Consider the following 13,700-nt stretch of genomic DNA (forward strand, 5'->3'; position numbering starts at 1 on the left):
TAGACACTTGACACTTACTAGCTGTGTGACCCTGGGAAAGTCACTTAACCCTCACTGCCCCACACACAAAAAAAAAAGCAAAAACAAACAAACAAAAAAAAAACCTAGGTCTTTCCAGCACCTTTAATCAAGGAGATGACAAACCAAAAGAGGAAATTATCCATGGTAGAGGGGACCAGGCTGGTCTTTACTCCCTTCCAGCCTTGTTCCTGGCTTCCAGACTTAGAAAACATGCAGTATTATACTGGAACTTCCCTCAGCTCCTGGAACCTACTCACTTTGGAAGATCTAACTCAGCTTCTCAACATGGGCCTTCCCTCTGCAAGGCCTGCTCCCTTCTCCCATTAGTGAGTCTTTTCTGAAACCTCTATTTTTTGAAAAGATCTAAATTGGTTTTCATTCCCCTCCTGACCGTTTCCTGGTTTCTGAACTGCAAAACCTTGTTTTGTGCTCCTGAAACTTTGCTCAGCCCTGGAGCCTTTTCACTGTGGAACATGTAACTATCCCTGCAGCCTTAACAGCAGGTAACATCTCCCTGTATCATCAGCCTCCTTTCTCCCATTGGTGAATTTCTCCTGGGGTCTCTACTTTGTGGAGGGGCTCAGACTGGTTTTCATTCCATTCCCTACCTAGTTCTTGGCTTCTGGGCATCAAAAGTATTCCAGATAGTGTTATACACACACACACACACACACACACACACACACACACACACACACACACACACACACCCCTCCCTCCTACCTCCTTTTTCAGCTTCTTTTTGTGTGCCTTTCTCCCCACCCCCCATGCCATTAGACTCCTTGAGGGCAAGGATTGTCTTTCTTTTTGTTATTTGTATCCCCACCCCCACTACTTTATACTGTGCTTGGTTTAGACTAAGCACTTAATAAATATTTGTTTTCTTCATTTTTTTCCTTCCTCCTTTCCCCTTCATTGCTATTGGACTTTGAGTGGCAAGAGAAACTGGGTGGAGATGAATGGGACTGAGGAAGAAGTACATGACCATTGGAGAGGAAAAGGTACAGAAATACGGCCAGGAAAGGGATGTGTTTATACTTTTTATTCTCAATTGTCTCTCAAACAAGATGTCTCCCTGGAAATAGCATAAATGTGTTTGCCAAAATCTTGAGAGTTTTTAAAATGGTTACTAAGACATCAAATAATGTTTTAATATTTTTCCACATTATTCATTCCATATTATTCTTCCTGCTACCAATTTTTAAACACATTCTATTTATTGGCCCGTTAATAGGCAAGGGTAATGATGTAGTGAAAGAAGTAGTAGACTAAAAAGATAAAGGTTTCAGCCCTGGCTACACTGATTACTTACTGACTGAACATGAACTTTCTAACCTTTTTGAGCCTTAGTTTTTTCATCTGTTAAATGGAAATAACAATACTTAACATTATTTATGTCAAGAGTTGGTCTGAAAAAAGCTTTCTGTGAACTGTTAAGAGTTAAATATGAACCATTATTTTGTTGTTGAGTAATTTTTAGTTGTGTTTGACTCTTCATGACCCCATTTGATGTTTTCTTGGCAAAGATACTGGAGTGGTTTGCCATTTCCTTCTCCAGAGCATTTTACAGATGAGGAAACTGAGGCATACAGGGTTAAATGATTTGTCCAGGGTCACATATCTAGTGTCTGAGAATGGATTTGAACTCAAGAACATGAAGCTTCCTGATTACAAGCCCAGTGCTCTATCCACTGTATTATCAACAATGAACTATATTGCTTTTCAACAATTTGGTGAGATTTTTCCTCTCTTCTCCCTTCCTATCTCCCTTCTATTTTTAAAGGTGAGTGGCATGGTTCTCTCTCATCTGTTAAGTTAGCATGCTGATAAATTAGTTTTCAGACAATATTTAATAGTGTAGGGTTATCAGCTTATGGACAATATTCAGACTAGAATGATATTTCAATAGTGCTACAATCTCTCAGATCTTGATATTGTCTCTATTAGTCTAATTTACAACCTAGCTACATTTTCTCATCATTGTGATTCTTGTTCCCATTCTTCCACACAAAGGAGCCACCAAATGAACTAGAGGCATTTCATAGGTTCTACTAGATGATAAGTGTATAGAGTGCTGAGCTTGGAGTCAGAAGGACCTGAGTTCGAATCCTACCTCAGAAACTTATTATGTGACTCAGGGCAAGTGACTTAACCTCTCTGTCTCAGTTTCCCTCTTCTGTAAAATAAGGATAATACCACCTACCAACTTACCCTTTCAGGATTGTTGTGAGGATAAAATAATATAATATTTGTAAATTGCTTTGCAAACCTTAAAAATATAAATACTAGTTACAATTATTACCTGTTATACCTTCCTCTGGTCACATGACTGACCTTTTTTAGTTTTCCTTAGTGATACCCTTCTACCCTACTTCTTATGTATAGATCATCATTGGAGATATACTGCTGCATGCTTATACTCTCCACTGCCCTTAGAATCATACCAAATTTTTTTTAATTTATTTTATTTTATTTTATTTTTATTTTTGTGAGGCAATTGGGGTTAAGTGACTTGCCCAGAGTCACACAGCTAGTAAGTGTTAAGTGTCTGAGGCCGGATTTGAACCCAGGTACTCCTGACTCCAGGGCTGGTGCTCTATCCACTGCACCACCTAGCTGCCCCAAATCATGCCAAATTTTAATTTCTTGGAGATTGTGATTCTTTAACATATACAACCATGTAACATTGCAAGGAGAACACTTATGTCTAAAAGGTGGCTCTTTGCACCAGAGAGTTACTTGGGACTATTAAAAGTATTAAATGATTTTTCAAATAAAATTTAACTTGGTATCTTTCTTCTATCAAATCTTGGACCAAACTCATGGTCAATCTACAATGACTACACGAGATTTAGGTACTAAGTAAATGCACTGGCCACAAAACTGAATGCCACAATCTGGACAATAGGTATTTTCCATTTTTAGATTCTTTAATATTTGTATCCCTAGGCTAATCTCTTCTGAGAAATCTTGGAACTTATCAAAAAGGTTTTGTAGTAGTCATGTACTTGATACAGTCATCTGTTCATGCAAGATACTATCAATTATAGGAAATCCAAATTCCATTTGGTCATTGCACAGGATATCCTCCAAGACAATGTCAAATACCTTTGATGAGTATTCATTTTTATCTTGTTTTATGCCTCATTTGATGTTAATAATCAGACAGTCTCTAAATAAAATTATATCTGTAGTTGTATTTCTCAAGGAAACTTGTATCATCTAAACCTATACATGAAAGACTCCTTGCTGAAGAACATTTAATGTTTTATTATGGGATACCAATTATTTTTGATAAATCAGCAAACAATAAACCACATGATACTATATTCTCTTCAAATTTTAGCTAGTTACATGAATTTAAAGATGTGGTTTGCTTCAGAGAATGGCATGCAAAAGCCTGGCTGACATTAATGCACTATTGGTAGAGCTATGAATTGGCCCAATCATTCTGGGAAATGATTTGTAATTCTACTACTAAAGTAACCCAAACTGTTCATACATTTTGACTAAGCCATACTACAAAAATATTAATAACATCACCTTTTGTAATAGCCCAAAAATGGTAAAGTGCATTCTCATTTATTGAGAAATGGCTAAACAAATTTGATATTTGTCATATAAATACAACGGAATGTTATTGCTCTCTAAGAAACAATATGGAAAATTCAGAGAAATGTGTACATATTGAATCAGAGAGGAAAGAAAAACTCAGAGAATAAGTTATAGAATTCCCAATTATAGGACAGAAAGGAAAGCAATGCTGAAGAGCTCCAAACTTCCAATCAATGAAACAAAGAATATTGGGTCCAAAGGGATAATAACGAAACCTATTTCCCCATTCTGGACAGTTAGTGAACTATGAGTGAAGAATGAGACATACATTGTCAGATATGGCAAAAGAGTTGTTTGTTTTACTTAATGAAACTACTTTGTGATGAGGAATGGCTTGGGGGCGATTAAGGAATGAAAGCAGTACAAATAGAAATGTCAATAAAAAATTTATTTTAAAAAAATCTACCTGATCCCTTCTTATATTTTCATCAATAAACACATCTATTATTTTTATAAAAATTTTCTAAAGTAGGCATGTGAGTCACAGAAGTTATTGATGTTCTATAAATAGCTCTTGGGTAGTATTAATAGTGTCTTTCATCTTTTCATTTTTTTCAAACCTTCCCCTCCTTGGGGTATTTTGTAGGATCACCCCTTGGTGCTTTGGGGATTGTATTGCCTCCAGCATGGATTTTCTCAATGTATATTGGACCTTCTAACAATAATTTTAAGGGCTATTTTTCCTTCTTCATCTCATCAGTTGACCATTATCACCAATGATAGACTGCTATAGAAACATTGACAGGTTTATTTCATTTTACATCTAATTGTTGCTCTCAGGCCAATTATATTTCAGAATGCTCTTGAGATGATATGGCCAGACTGAGTAATGGACCAAATTTTCTGTGAACTGGTTTTGGCTTCCACTGTTTTTTGCTATTTTATGAGGCAATACTGCTCATTATCCTATCCTCCATCATAGTATTTTAGAAATTTATACCTTGCCACTGGACCCAGATGGCTCCAGGGGAGAGAGTGAGGCTGGTGACTTTGAACAGCTCTGCATCACTTAAATCCAATTCACCTGCAAGTCATGACATCACCTTCATGATGTCACTGGTCCTCTTTGAGAATGATGAACAAACAATAACAACAATTTTAGAAACTAAACTGGAGAGGGAGTGGGGGAGGGGATGTTTAAAATGGGTAATACCTGGGAGCAAATAGTCACAAGTAAAACAAGCATCCTGCAAAACTGCCTTTAACAGGCACTGTTCATGACTGTTTGTTGGCTAAGGAAGAATCTAGATTATTTTGACCTCTTTCTCATGGTGACTGCTTTATATCAACTAAACTTTTGCAAAAGAGTAGTGATTATTACAGGCATTATTTTCTTTTTTTCATTTCCCACTTTAGGTATTAATGGCTCATTTGAAGTGGCAAGGTTGAAACTAGTGTAATTAATTAAAATACCTGGTTCTCACCAGTAGCCTTTCTTCTAATTAGAAGTTGATTCTTATTTTGCTTGACCTAGTTGATCTGACTTCATAGAGATAACTGATTGAGATATAACTTCCAAAAAGTAACATTTTCAGTCTGCTACAATATAGCTGATTTAATTTTTTTAAATATATATTGTTTAATGTTTTTCATATCTAGTACCTTCTGATTCTCTTCTTGAAAACAAGTATTCATGTTATATTGATGTGAGGCTTTGAGATTGTTGTCAACCTTTGGCCTCTTTAGTTTCATAAGTGGGCAAGTAACTTTTCCAACATATTTTTTCATGTGCATATGAAACAACTTGTAAAGGGGAGAAAAGTTTGCAGTGGAGATAGATCTTAATTTGAGAGTGATTTTTGCCTTAATGCTAAATATATGGACCTGTGGGATCACAGGTATATGAATGTGCAGCAGTGCTAAGTTCAAGTTCTACTTCTCACCTTTGTTGCCAAGGATTTGAGTTTCCCCAAGAGTGTCTGTTTATTGGAATATACAACTTCTTCTTCATTATCTTCCCCTTCCATGATAGCACAGCTATCTGCAGCTGGGAGCTCACATTCTTTTGCATTAGCTGTCATTACCAATTTGGAATATTTATATTCCAGCCTAAATAATGAAGAGAAAAACAACAGTTAGGGTATTAAATGCTAATCAAGAGTCACTTATTTTAGGTAACTAGTTCCCAACTCAACTGCTACAATAATAAAATTCTTCCACCCACTTATATGTTCATCCTTCCACACCGAATACTATTATATTCTTTCTCTCCAATGGCTAGACACACAAACTTTTATTAAGACTTTGATCAGTGAATACAACAAAATCAATAACACTAGTTGTTCTCTGTTGATTGATTTTCTAAAATGTTGGTCATTTGCAATACAGAGACGCAACACTGAGCCCTGAATATATTTCTTAGATTTAGGGATGGGATAGGGAAAAGAAGGAGTGCCCATGAGGATTCCCATGATTTAATCAGTATGAATGAGAAAACAGGGGCAGCTAAGTGGAGCAGTGGATAGAACACCGGCTCTGGAGTCAGGAGGACCTGAGTTCAAATCCAGTCTCAGACACTTAACACTTATTAGCTGTGTGACCCTGGACAAGTCACTTAACCCCAATTGCCTCACCAAAAAAAAAAAAAAAGAACGAGAAAACAAGAGACAGGAAAAGGAAGACAGAATTTATGGGTCTGTCTACACCCACTATACCTGACACTTCCCATTTCCCCCAACATATCATTCACTTCAAAGGAGTCAAGAAGTTTAACATTATTATAAAGGTAGAATTCTGAGGGTAAAAAAATCAAGCAATAAGTATTTGTTAAGTGACTAGTCTGTGTCAAGAACTGTCCTAGAGCTAGAAAGATATAAATGAAATAGTTCCTGCCCTCAAGCTCACATTCTACTGGGGGAAATAAATTCTGTTTCTGCCATTACACTCTGTGAACTTCACAATCCTGAATACTAAAATAGCAAGATGGTGGAAGAGACAAAATGACAACATGGTATAATGTGAAGAGAAATTGACCAATTCTCAAAAAACCTGGATCTAAACTCAGATCTCCCATTAGCTAATTTGTGTGACCCTGAAAAAATAGATTAATCCCTCTAGACTTAAGATTCTCATCTTAAAATAAAGGAGGTAAACTAGGTAATCTGGAAGACCCTTTTAATACTCTAGTTCTTTGATCTCATCCTATAATCTATAGACAAAATGATGCCTTTTGTTTGCTATATATTTTTACAAGAGACTTCTGGATGCTATGGGGTAAGGAACTATTCGTTTTCATAAGCTAGACAGAATCTACAGTCTGTCATTCTAAGAAGAATTGTGGGTACTCACTTTTGATTCTTCTTCCAGAAGTAGCAGGTCAAGGCCACAAGCAAAACTGCTGTAAAAGCACCTACTCCTGCTCCCACTTTTAACCAAAAGTCAACTGTTTCACATGTGGTCAATCTTTTCTCTGGCAAGGAAACCCCTTTAATGCATTGCTTTGGTTCATTCCATACATATAAGGTTTCCTAAAAAAATAAAAATAAAAAATTGAAAGCAGCAATACAGATTCCATTAAGTTGGACAAATTCAAAAAACATATGTAAAGTTCCCAAGAGCACTGTATTGTGTGTAACATTTATAATACAAAGATGAAGAAAACAGCACAAGAATTCCCCTTAAGAATTTTATAATCTAGTACATGGCATGAGGAGCAATATTTTAATGCTGACATTGCATGAAGCTATAAAGTAAATTGTTATCTGGCTTTCAGAATCACAATGGACATGTAGACCATCAGCCTGGTCAAAGGAACTAATTAGAGATCGGGGCTCATGGAGTCTGCAAGCTTTCTCCACCAGGGTTCCATTCATTGGCAGTACAGATGTGTGAAGACTTCTCAAAAGAGACATCTAAACTAGAGGCAAACCACTTAAGTCCCACAGACCTAATCCAGAAAAAAATCCTTGAGTTCACACCAAGACAAATAATGACCAAGAAATGTACTAGTAACTAACTATACAAGTAACTAACATTCTCTACCCCAGAACTACAAATAAAGTCAGCCATAAACAGAATATTTACAGCCCATAAATACTTGTAGCTATCTGGAGGCATCAAGGCTGGAAAACTTTGCTGCAAAAGAAACCCCAGGGGGGCAGCTAGATGGCACAGTGGATGGAGCACCGGCCCTGGAGTCAGGAGTACCTGAGTTCAGGTCCAGCCTCAGACACTTAACGCTTACTAGCTGTGTGACCCTGGGCAAGTCACTTAACTCCAATTGCCTCACTAAAAACAAAAAACAAAAAAAAGAAACCCCAGGTTAATTAAGAAGATCCAGGGGAGGGGCCATGGAAGATTGTGGGGTTCGGGGCGGGGGGAAGGGGGGGTGACAGTATATGACTATGTATAGTGTCATAGTACTCAGATTGGGACAGGCCCAAGGGCTCTGAGGCCCCTAATAATCTGAACTGAAACTCCAGAGAAGGCCCTGAATATCCAAGCATTCTGAACCTCAAAGATCCAGTTAGGGTAGAGAGGGGCAATCCTTAGAAGGTGGAAGTCAGGGCAGCTAGGTGGCACAGTGGATAAAGCAGGACCTGAGTTCAAATCTGACCTCAGACACTTGACACTTTACTAGCTGTGTGACCCTGGGCAAGTCATTTAACCCTCATTGCCCTGCCGCCCCCCCCCCCCCCCGCAAAAAAAGAAGAAGGTAGAATTCAGTGAAGGAATCAAGGTAGAAAACAAGCAGAGCACATCATGGCCTCAAATGAGCAACAAGGGGTGGACCCTGGTCCTGGCACAAAGCCCTAATTTAGAAACTGGAGCTGGAGGCATAAGTAAAACAAAGAAAATACCTACTAACATTTTTTTCTAATTATAAAACAAAAATCTAACTTCATAACATATAAGCAGATACTTAAAAATATTTTTCACAAAGACTACATGAATACTAGAAGAAATAAAAAACTAAAACATAAAATAAAAGCTCTTGAGAAAATAATCTGAAGAATAAGTAACTTAGAAGAAAAAGCAGTGAACTATACCCAAGAAATAGAATTTCTAAATATTAGAATAAAATCAGATTTTTAAAAATTTAAGGGGCAGCTAGATGGCACAGTGGATAAAGCACTGGCCCTGGATTCAGGAGTACCTGAGTTCAAATCCAGCCTCAGACACTTGACACTTACTAGCTGTGTGACCCTGGGCAAGTCATTTAACCCCCATTGCCCCCCCCCAAAAAAAAAAGAAAATGTAAGATACTCAATATCAAAAATGCTATATCTTTCAATTGGGGTGGGTGAAAAGAATATGAAGGAAAAGGGGAAGGCATAGGTATCAGATGAACCTCACTCTTATCTGAAATGGACAAAGGAGGGATAAATACATGCATAAAGTTTTATATAGAAACATATAAAACCCAACATGTAAACAAGAAGAGATAGGGAAAGAGAAAGGGAAAAAGGAGTTAAGAGCAAGGATAATATCCAGGAAAGAATTGTCACGAGTCAAACAAACATCTTGGGGATTAAAAAGGAGGAGGAGAAACTAGAATCAGGAAAGAGAGTTCTTAGATTGCCTTAAACAACTGGTGTAACGATTGGAATGGTGCCACCTGCCGGAGAGACTGTAGGAAAGCTCTGCCATGAGGAGAAGGCCTCTGAGAGCAAGGCCCTGCAGCTTTTCTTTGGAGTCAGGAAATGGAGTTTGCTCATGGGAGGAAGAGGGGGCGGGGCCGGCTCTCTCGCTCTCTTTCACCAGGACTCTCATGAATAGCTGAGCAGGAGAACTGTAGCTCCCAGAGATAGATGAATCTAGGCCTTTCTCTCTCTCTTCACCAAATTCTTATTCTCTTTAATAAATGCTTAAAAGTCTAAACTCTTGCTAAAGCTTATCATTTATTGGTGACCACTCATTAGATATTTTAGACAGACTAGCTAGAATTTTAGCCCCTTACAAAAGCAAGCAATGTAAAATGGGGATTCATAATTTCATATAGAATCCTTTTGTATTATTCTGGATATATAGAGAAATGTTCTCTTTTTTGATGGTTAAGTCCAGAAAAGTTTAAAAAAACAATCACAGGGGACCACTGATATCTAATAGGATCTTAATAAAGCTGTTATTTATACAAAAAGAAAACACTAACAGCCCCAAATAAAGAGCACACATGGGGGGAAATGTTTTCCCAGGAATGGTAATGGGTTTTTACTAATCTATCTACTCTCAATCGCCTTGATGATTAGCTGCACACATTTTTGAGCTGATCACATTGGTGGAGTTAGTCAAATAATCTATGGCTATGAAACACAAAAAAATAAAGGGTGTACCTGTGACTTGAACTTTACAGTACAGCAGTAATAAAGATTAACATTTGGGAGCTCTGATACATCCAAGACTCAATGATACAGGTACTCCCTATTTCAATATTTTAGATCCTGGTTTGTGTTTGATAGCTCAGAGTGAGTATAAATAGAAATTGTTTCAGCTCTGGACAGAAACTCAGGGTCTTTCCCTCCCAGACCAATTCTTTTGTGAAGGCAAACTAGGCCAGTGTGTGTGTGTGTGTGTGTGTGTGTGTGTACACTTTCAAAAGGGTCACACAGCTAGTAAGTGTCAAGTGTCTGAGGCCAGATTTGAACTCAGGTCCTCCTGAATCCAGGGCCGGTGCTTTATCCACTGCGACATCTAGCTGCCCCCCAAACTAGACCATTTTTGTCTTAGTTCTTACCTAGCCTTTAACCACTGAATAGGCATTGCCTCAGACAGAAACTGGAAAAGACCTTAGCTTTATTTGGGGGGGGTGGGACAGGGGTGAGGCAATGAGGGTTAAGTGACTTCCCCAGGGTCACACAGCTAGTAAGTGTAAAGTGTCTCAAGTCTGATTTGAACTCAGGTCCTCCTGAATCCAGAGCTGGTGTTTACCCACTGCACCACCTAGCTGCCCCCAAGACTTTAGCTTTAAAAAGCCTGGTCTCCCACTGCATCCTGGACCACTGCCAGTTGTCTTGACTTTTGTCTTGCCACTGGACTCCAATGACTCTGGAAAAGACTGAGGCTAATGACTTTGTCCATCTCTGCCTTACTTAAATCCAGTTCATTTGTAAGAGAAGACAACACCCTCTTGATGTTACTGGTCTTCTTCAAGAATGAAGAATGAACAACACTTTTAGATCCCAAATTCTCATCTAGTGTGATTTTTGTCCTCCCGTGAGTTAAGCTTCCTTAGGAAATTATAGACTGGAGATAATGGAGGTAAGAACCTCTCACAAAAATATTGAGAGCTGGAAGGGACCTCAGAAGTCATCAAATTCAAGCCTTTTATTTTACTCTTGAGGAAATTAAGTCTAAGAGAGGCTGATTGATTTGGCCAAGCTCACATGGAAAGGAAATGACAGAGCAAACAACATCAGCAGCTTCTACTTTCAAGTGTCAACAATTTGTTTAAATGGGTTAGGTTGCCTCAATTGCACATAATAGCCCCTTATTTTTTTACCCTTTTCTTCTAATTTCATATTTTATTTTCCTTGAGAAGTTTTGTTGTCTGGATCTACAAATATAGGGAATTCTGAAATTCCTCCCATATTGCTAAGCAGTTAGTTCCTGTCTCATAAGATATTTTCACTGTCACCTTTTGAGTTATAATTTAGGGTTTATCATGTTTGTTGCCTCCAGAATCTCTTCTTGAAGAAAATATCCATGATTCAAAAGCATGATGGTTCTACATAGACTATATGCTTTTGGCTTGTATTATTTCCTACTGCTGAATCAATAGGATATTTTTGGCATATTATTGGCATCCTCTCCTATAAACATATTTTGCAATAAAGTCACTCAATATTAAAGTATATGTCATTCATTTGGGGAGGTCTTAAGTTCCTTGTAGAATTTCTCTACCTTTTCATTCTCTCTAGCAGATATTCCCACATCTGTTGGCTTCAAATATTCTCATGTTGATCTTTTTGTGCATGCTTATCATGAAAACTGCAATATGTGCTGACCAATTTACTCATGAAATTATGCCTTTGAATGCATAATAAAACCAGTGTCATAAACTCTTTAATTTACCTCTACAAGGAGAACCTATGAGCCATATATTTTTGCAGCTTTAACTTCCTTTCATCTTCTAATTTCATTTATAGTAAGAATATTGATTGATTTGGTTCAGATCTTCCTGTAGTATGTCCATTTGATGGCCCCTGGACAAGGGTCTCACTTTCTGAGAATGAGCAGTTATGTTAATTTTTATAGACTGTTGAAAAACTATAATTCTTAATGGGATCTGCTCTCTTTCCTCCCACTATGCCACCATCATTTGGAACAAATTGTCTCAAGACAATTCACTGTGTTGTTTCTCTATGGGTTTTGTTTTCTCCATCTTTAAAAGCAAAACACCCCCTGTAATGTAATGATCACTAAAATATATTAACTTTGACTATTTGCCCTCAAACCCAACTTGCAAATAGCCAACACTGTTCATAACAGTAGAAATAACAATTCATAGTAAGCAAGTAATCCAAAAAATTCCACAATTTTTATTCATTCATCTACTGAGTGAGGATGAACAAATATAAGCATACATATGAAAAGAACATTAAATGTTAGGCATACTAATTGGGTCAGATACTGCGGTATCATGCAAGTCATATTTAATTTTAATGACATCAATGCTTATCCAATGGCAGTAAAAATATATAGCTATTGTTCCACTTGTCAGAAATCTTTTTCCTCTCCTAGTGCATACCTCTGCTACCTTAGCACATCAGACATTCTGTAACTAAAGCAATACATTTTACTTTAAACATATATTCAAGTAACATTAGGTTATGAATAAATCTGAATCCAAAAACTAAACCAGGAAGCTACATCTCCAAAATAATAAATACATCTCTAAGACTTGGGTTGATCCTACAATACAGAGGGCCATAAGCAGACTCCCTTGACTATTTGACTTTTACTACTATATCCCATACCTGAAATCCTCTCTTACAGGCTCCCTCGATCTCATGGTAGTCATGTTCTGTACACAAAGGACAAGCTTCAGCACTCTCCCACAGGAAATAGAATGTGCAGCCATCACAGGTGCCTGCTGGACATGCACTGAAGAAGAGAAACAGTTTCTGTAGGATATTGAACAGATTTGTGTTCAATCTACAAGCATTTATTAAGCATCTATTGTGTGCCAGGCACAATGCGAGGTACTATGGATACAAAGACAAAAATAAAATAACACTTGACTTCAATGTCCTCCTTGAACCAATTCTTGAGGTGAATCACCTTAGGCATAGATGGTTCTGTCTCAGAGTCACACAAGTATTCAGGGTCTGGAGTAGAAAAAAGTTTCTAATATTCTATGTATTGCTCATTTGTTATGTTTGTAGGAAATAATGTTGTCAATCTGCTTCTACAAATAAATTTTAAAAGAAATTTAAAACATTAAATAGAAAAAGAAGCCATTAGGAAAGAACCTCTCACAAACAAGCTCAGAGATCTTCTAGTCTAAACCCTTTGTTTTATTCATGAGGAAAAGGAAGCCAAGAGAGTATGAGTGACTTGGTCAAGGTCATATGGACAGAAATGACAGAGCCAAGATTCCAAAAGTACAGTCCCTTTTTTCTGTACCAACCTTGGGAAATGCCTGTTTTAGTCATAAATTCATTGAAACCAGGGAAATAGTTTTTCTTTCAATGCTTACATGCCAAGTTTCCAGCTCCTTTAAATCTCCATGTAAATATAGTCTAGGAAGAAAAAGAGTTTTGGAGGAGGGAGGTTGATCAATTCAGTTTGGGGACATGTGGAATTTAAGATCTATGTGGAAATGCCCATTAGGTAATTCAATATGTATATATTAATAATGAATCAAGTGACTTGACCATGGTTATACACACACACACACACATATGCACACACATAAACCAGAAGTGATAGGCAAAAACATAAGAATGAACGAGATTGCTAAGGAAGAGAGCATCAAGAGAAAAGAGAAGTGGTTTGAATATAATTAAGAGGAAGAGGATGAAGATGAACCAGCAAAAAAGAAAACTGAGAAGAAACATTTAGACAGAGAGGAAAACTAGGGAATACAAGTGTTAAGGAATCCAAGGAAGAAGAGAATATCTAGA

General features: G+C 37.4%; 1 protein-coding gene across 1 annotated transcript in view; it reads right to left on the minus strand.

Annotated features, from left to right (window-relative positions):
• ELAPOR2 (endosome-lysosome associated apoptosis and autophagy regulator family member 2) overlaps positions 1–13,700 on the minus strand; it is a 206,617-nt gene that overhangs the window by 2,168 nt on the left and 190,749 nt on the right. Inside the window, 3 exon segments of the mRNA XM_043968893.1 lie at positions 5,520–5,685; positions 6,925–7,103; positions 12,552–12,678. Coding sequence (XP_043824828.1) covers positions 5,520–5,685; positions 6,925–7,103; positions 12,552–12,678 — 472 coding nt within the window.

This window comes from Dromiciops gliroides, chromosome 5, assembly GCF_019393635.1.
Source record: "Dromiciops gliroides isolate mDroGli1 chromosome 5, mDroGli1.pri, whole genome shotgun sequence".
Classification (NCBI taxonomy): domain Eukaryota; kingdom Metazoa; phylum Chordata; class Mammalia; order Microbiotheria; family Microbiotheriidae; genus Dromiciops; species Dromiciops gliroides.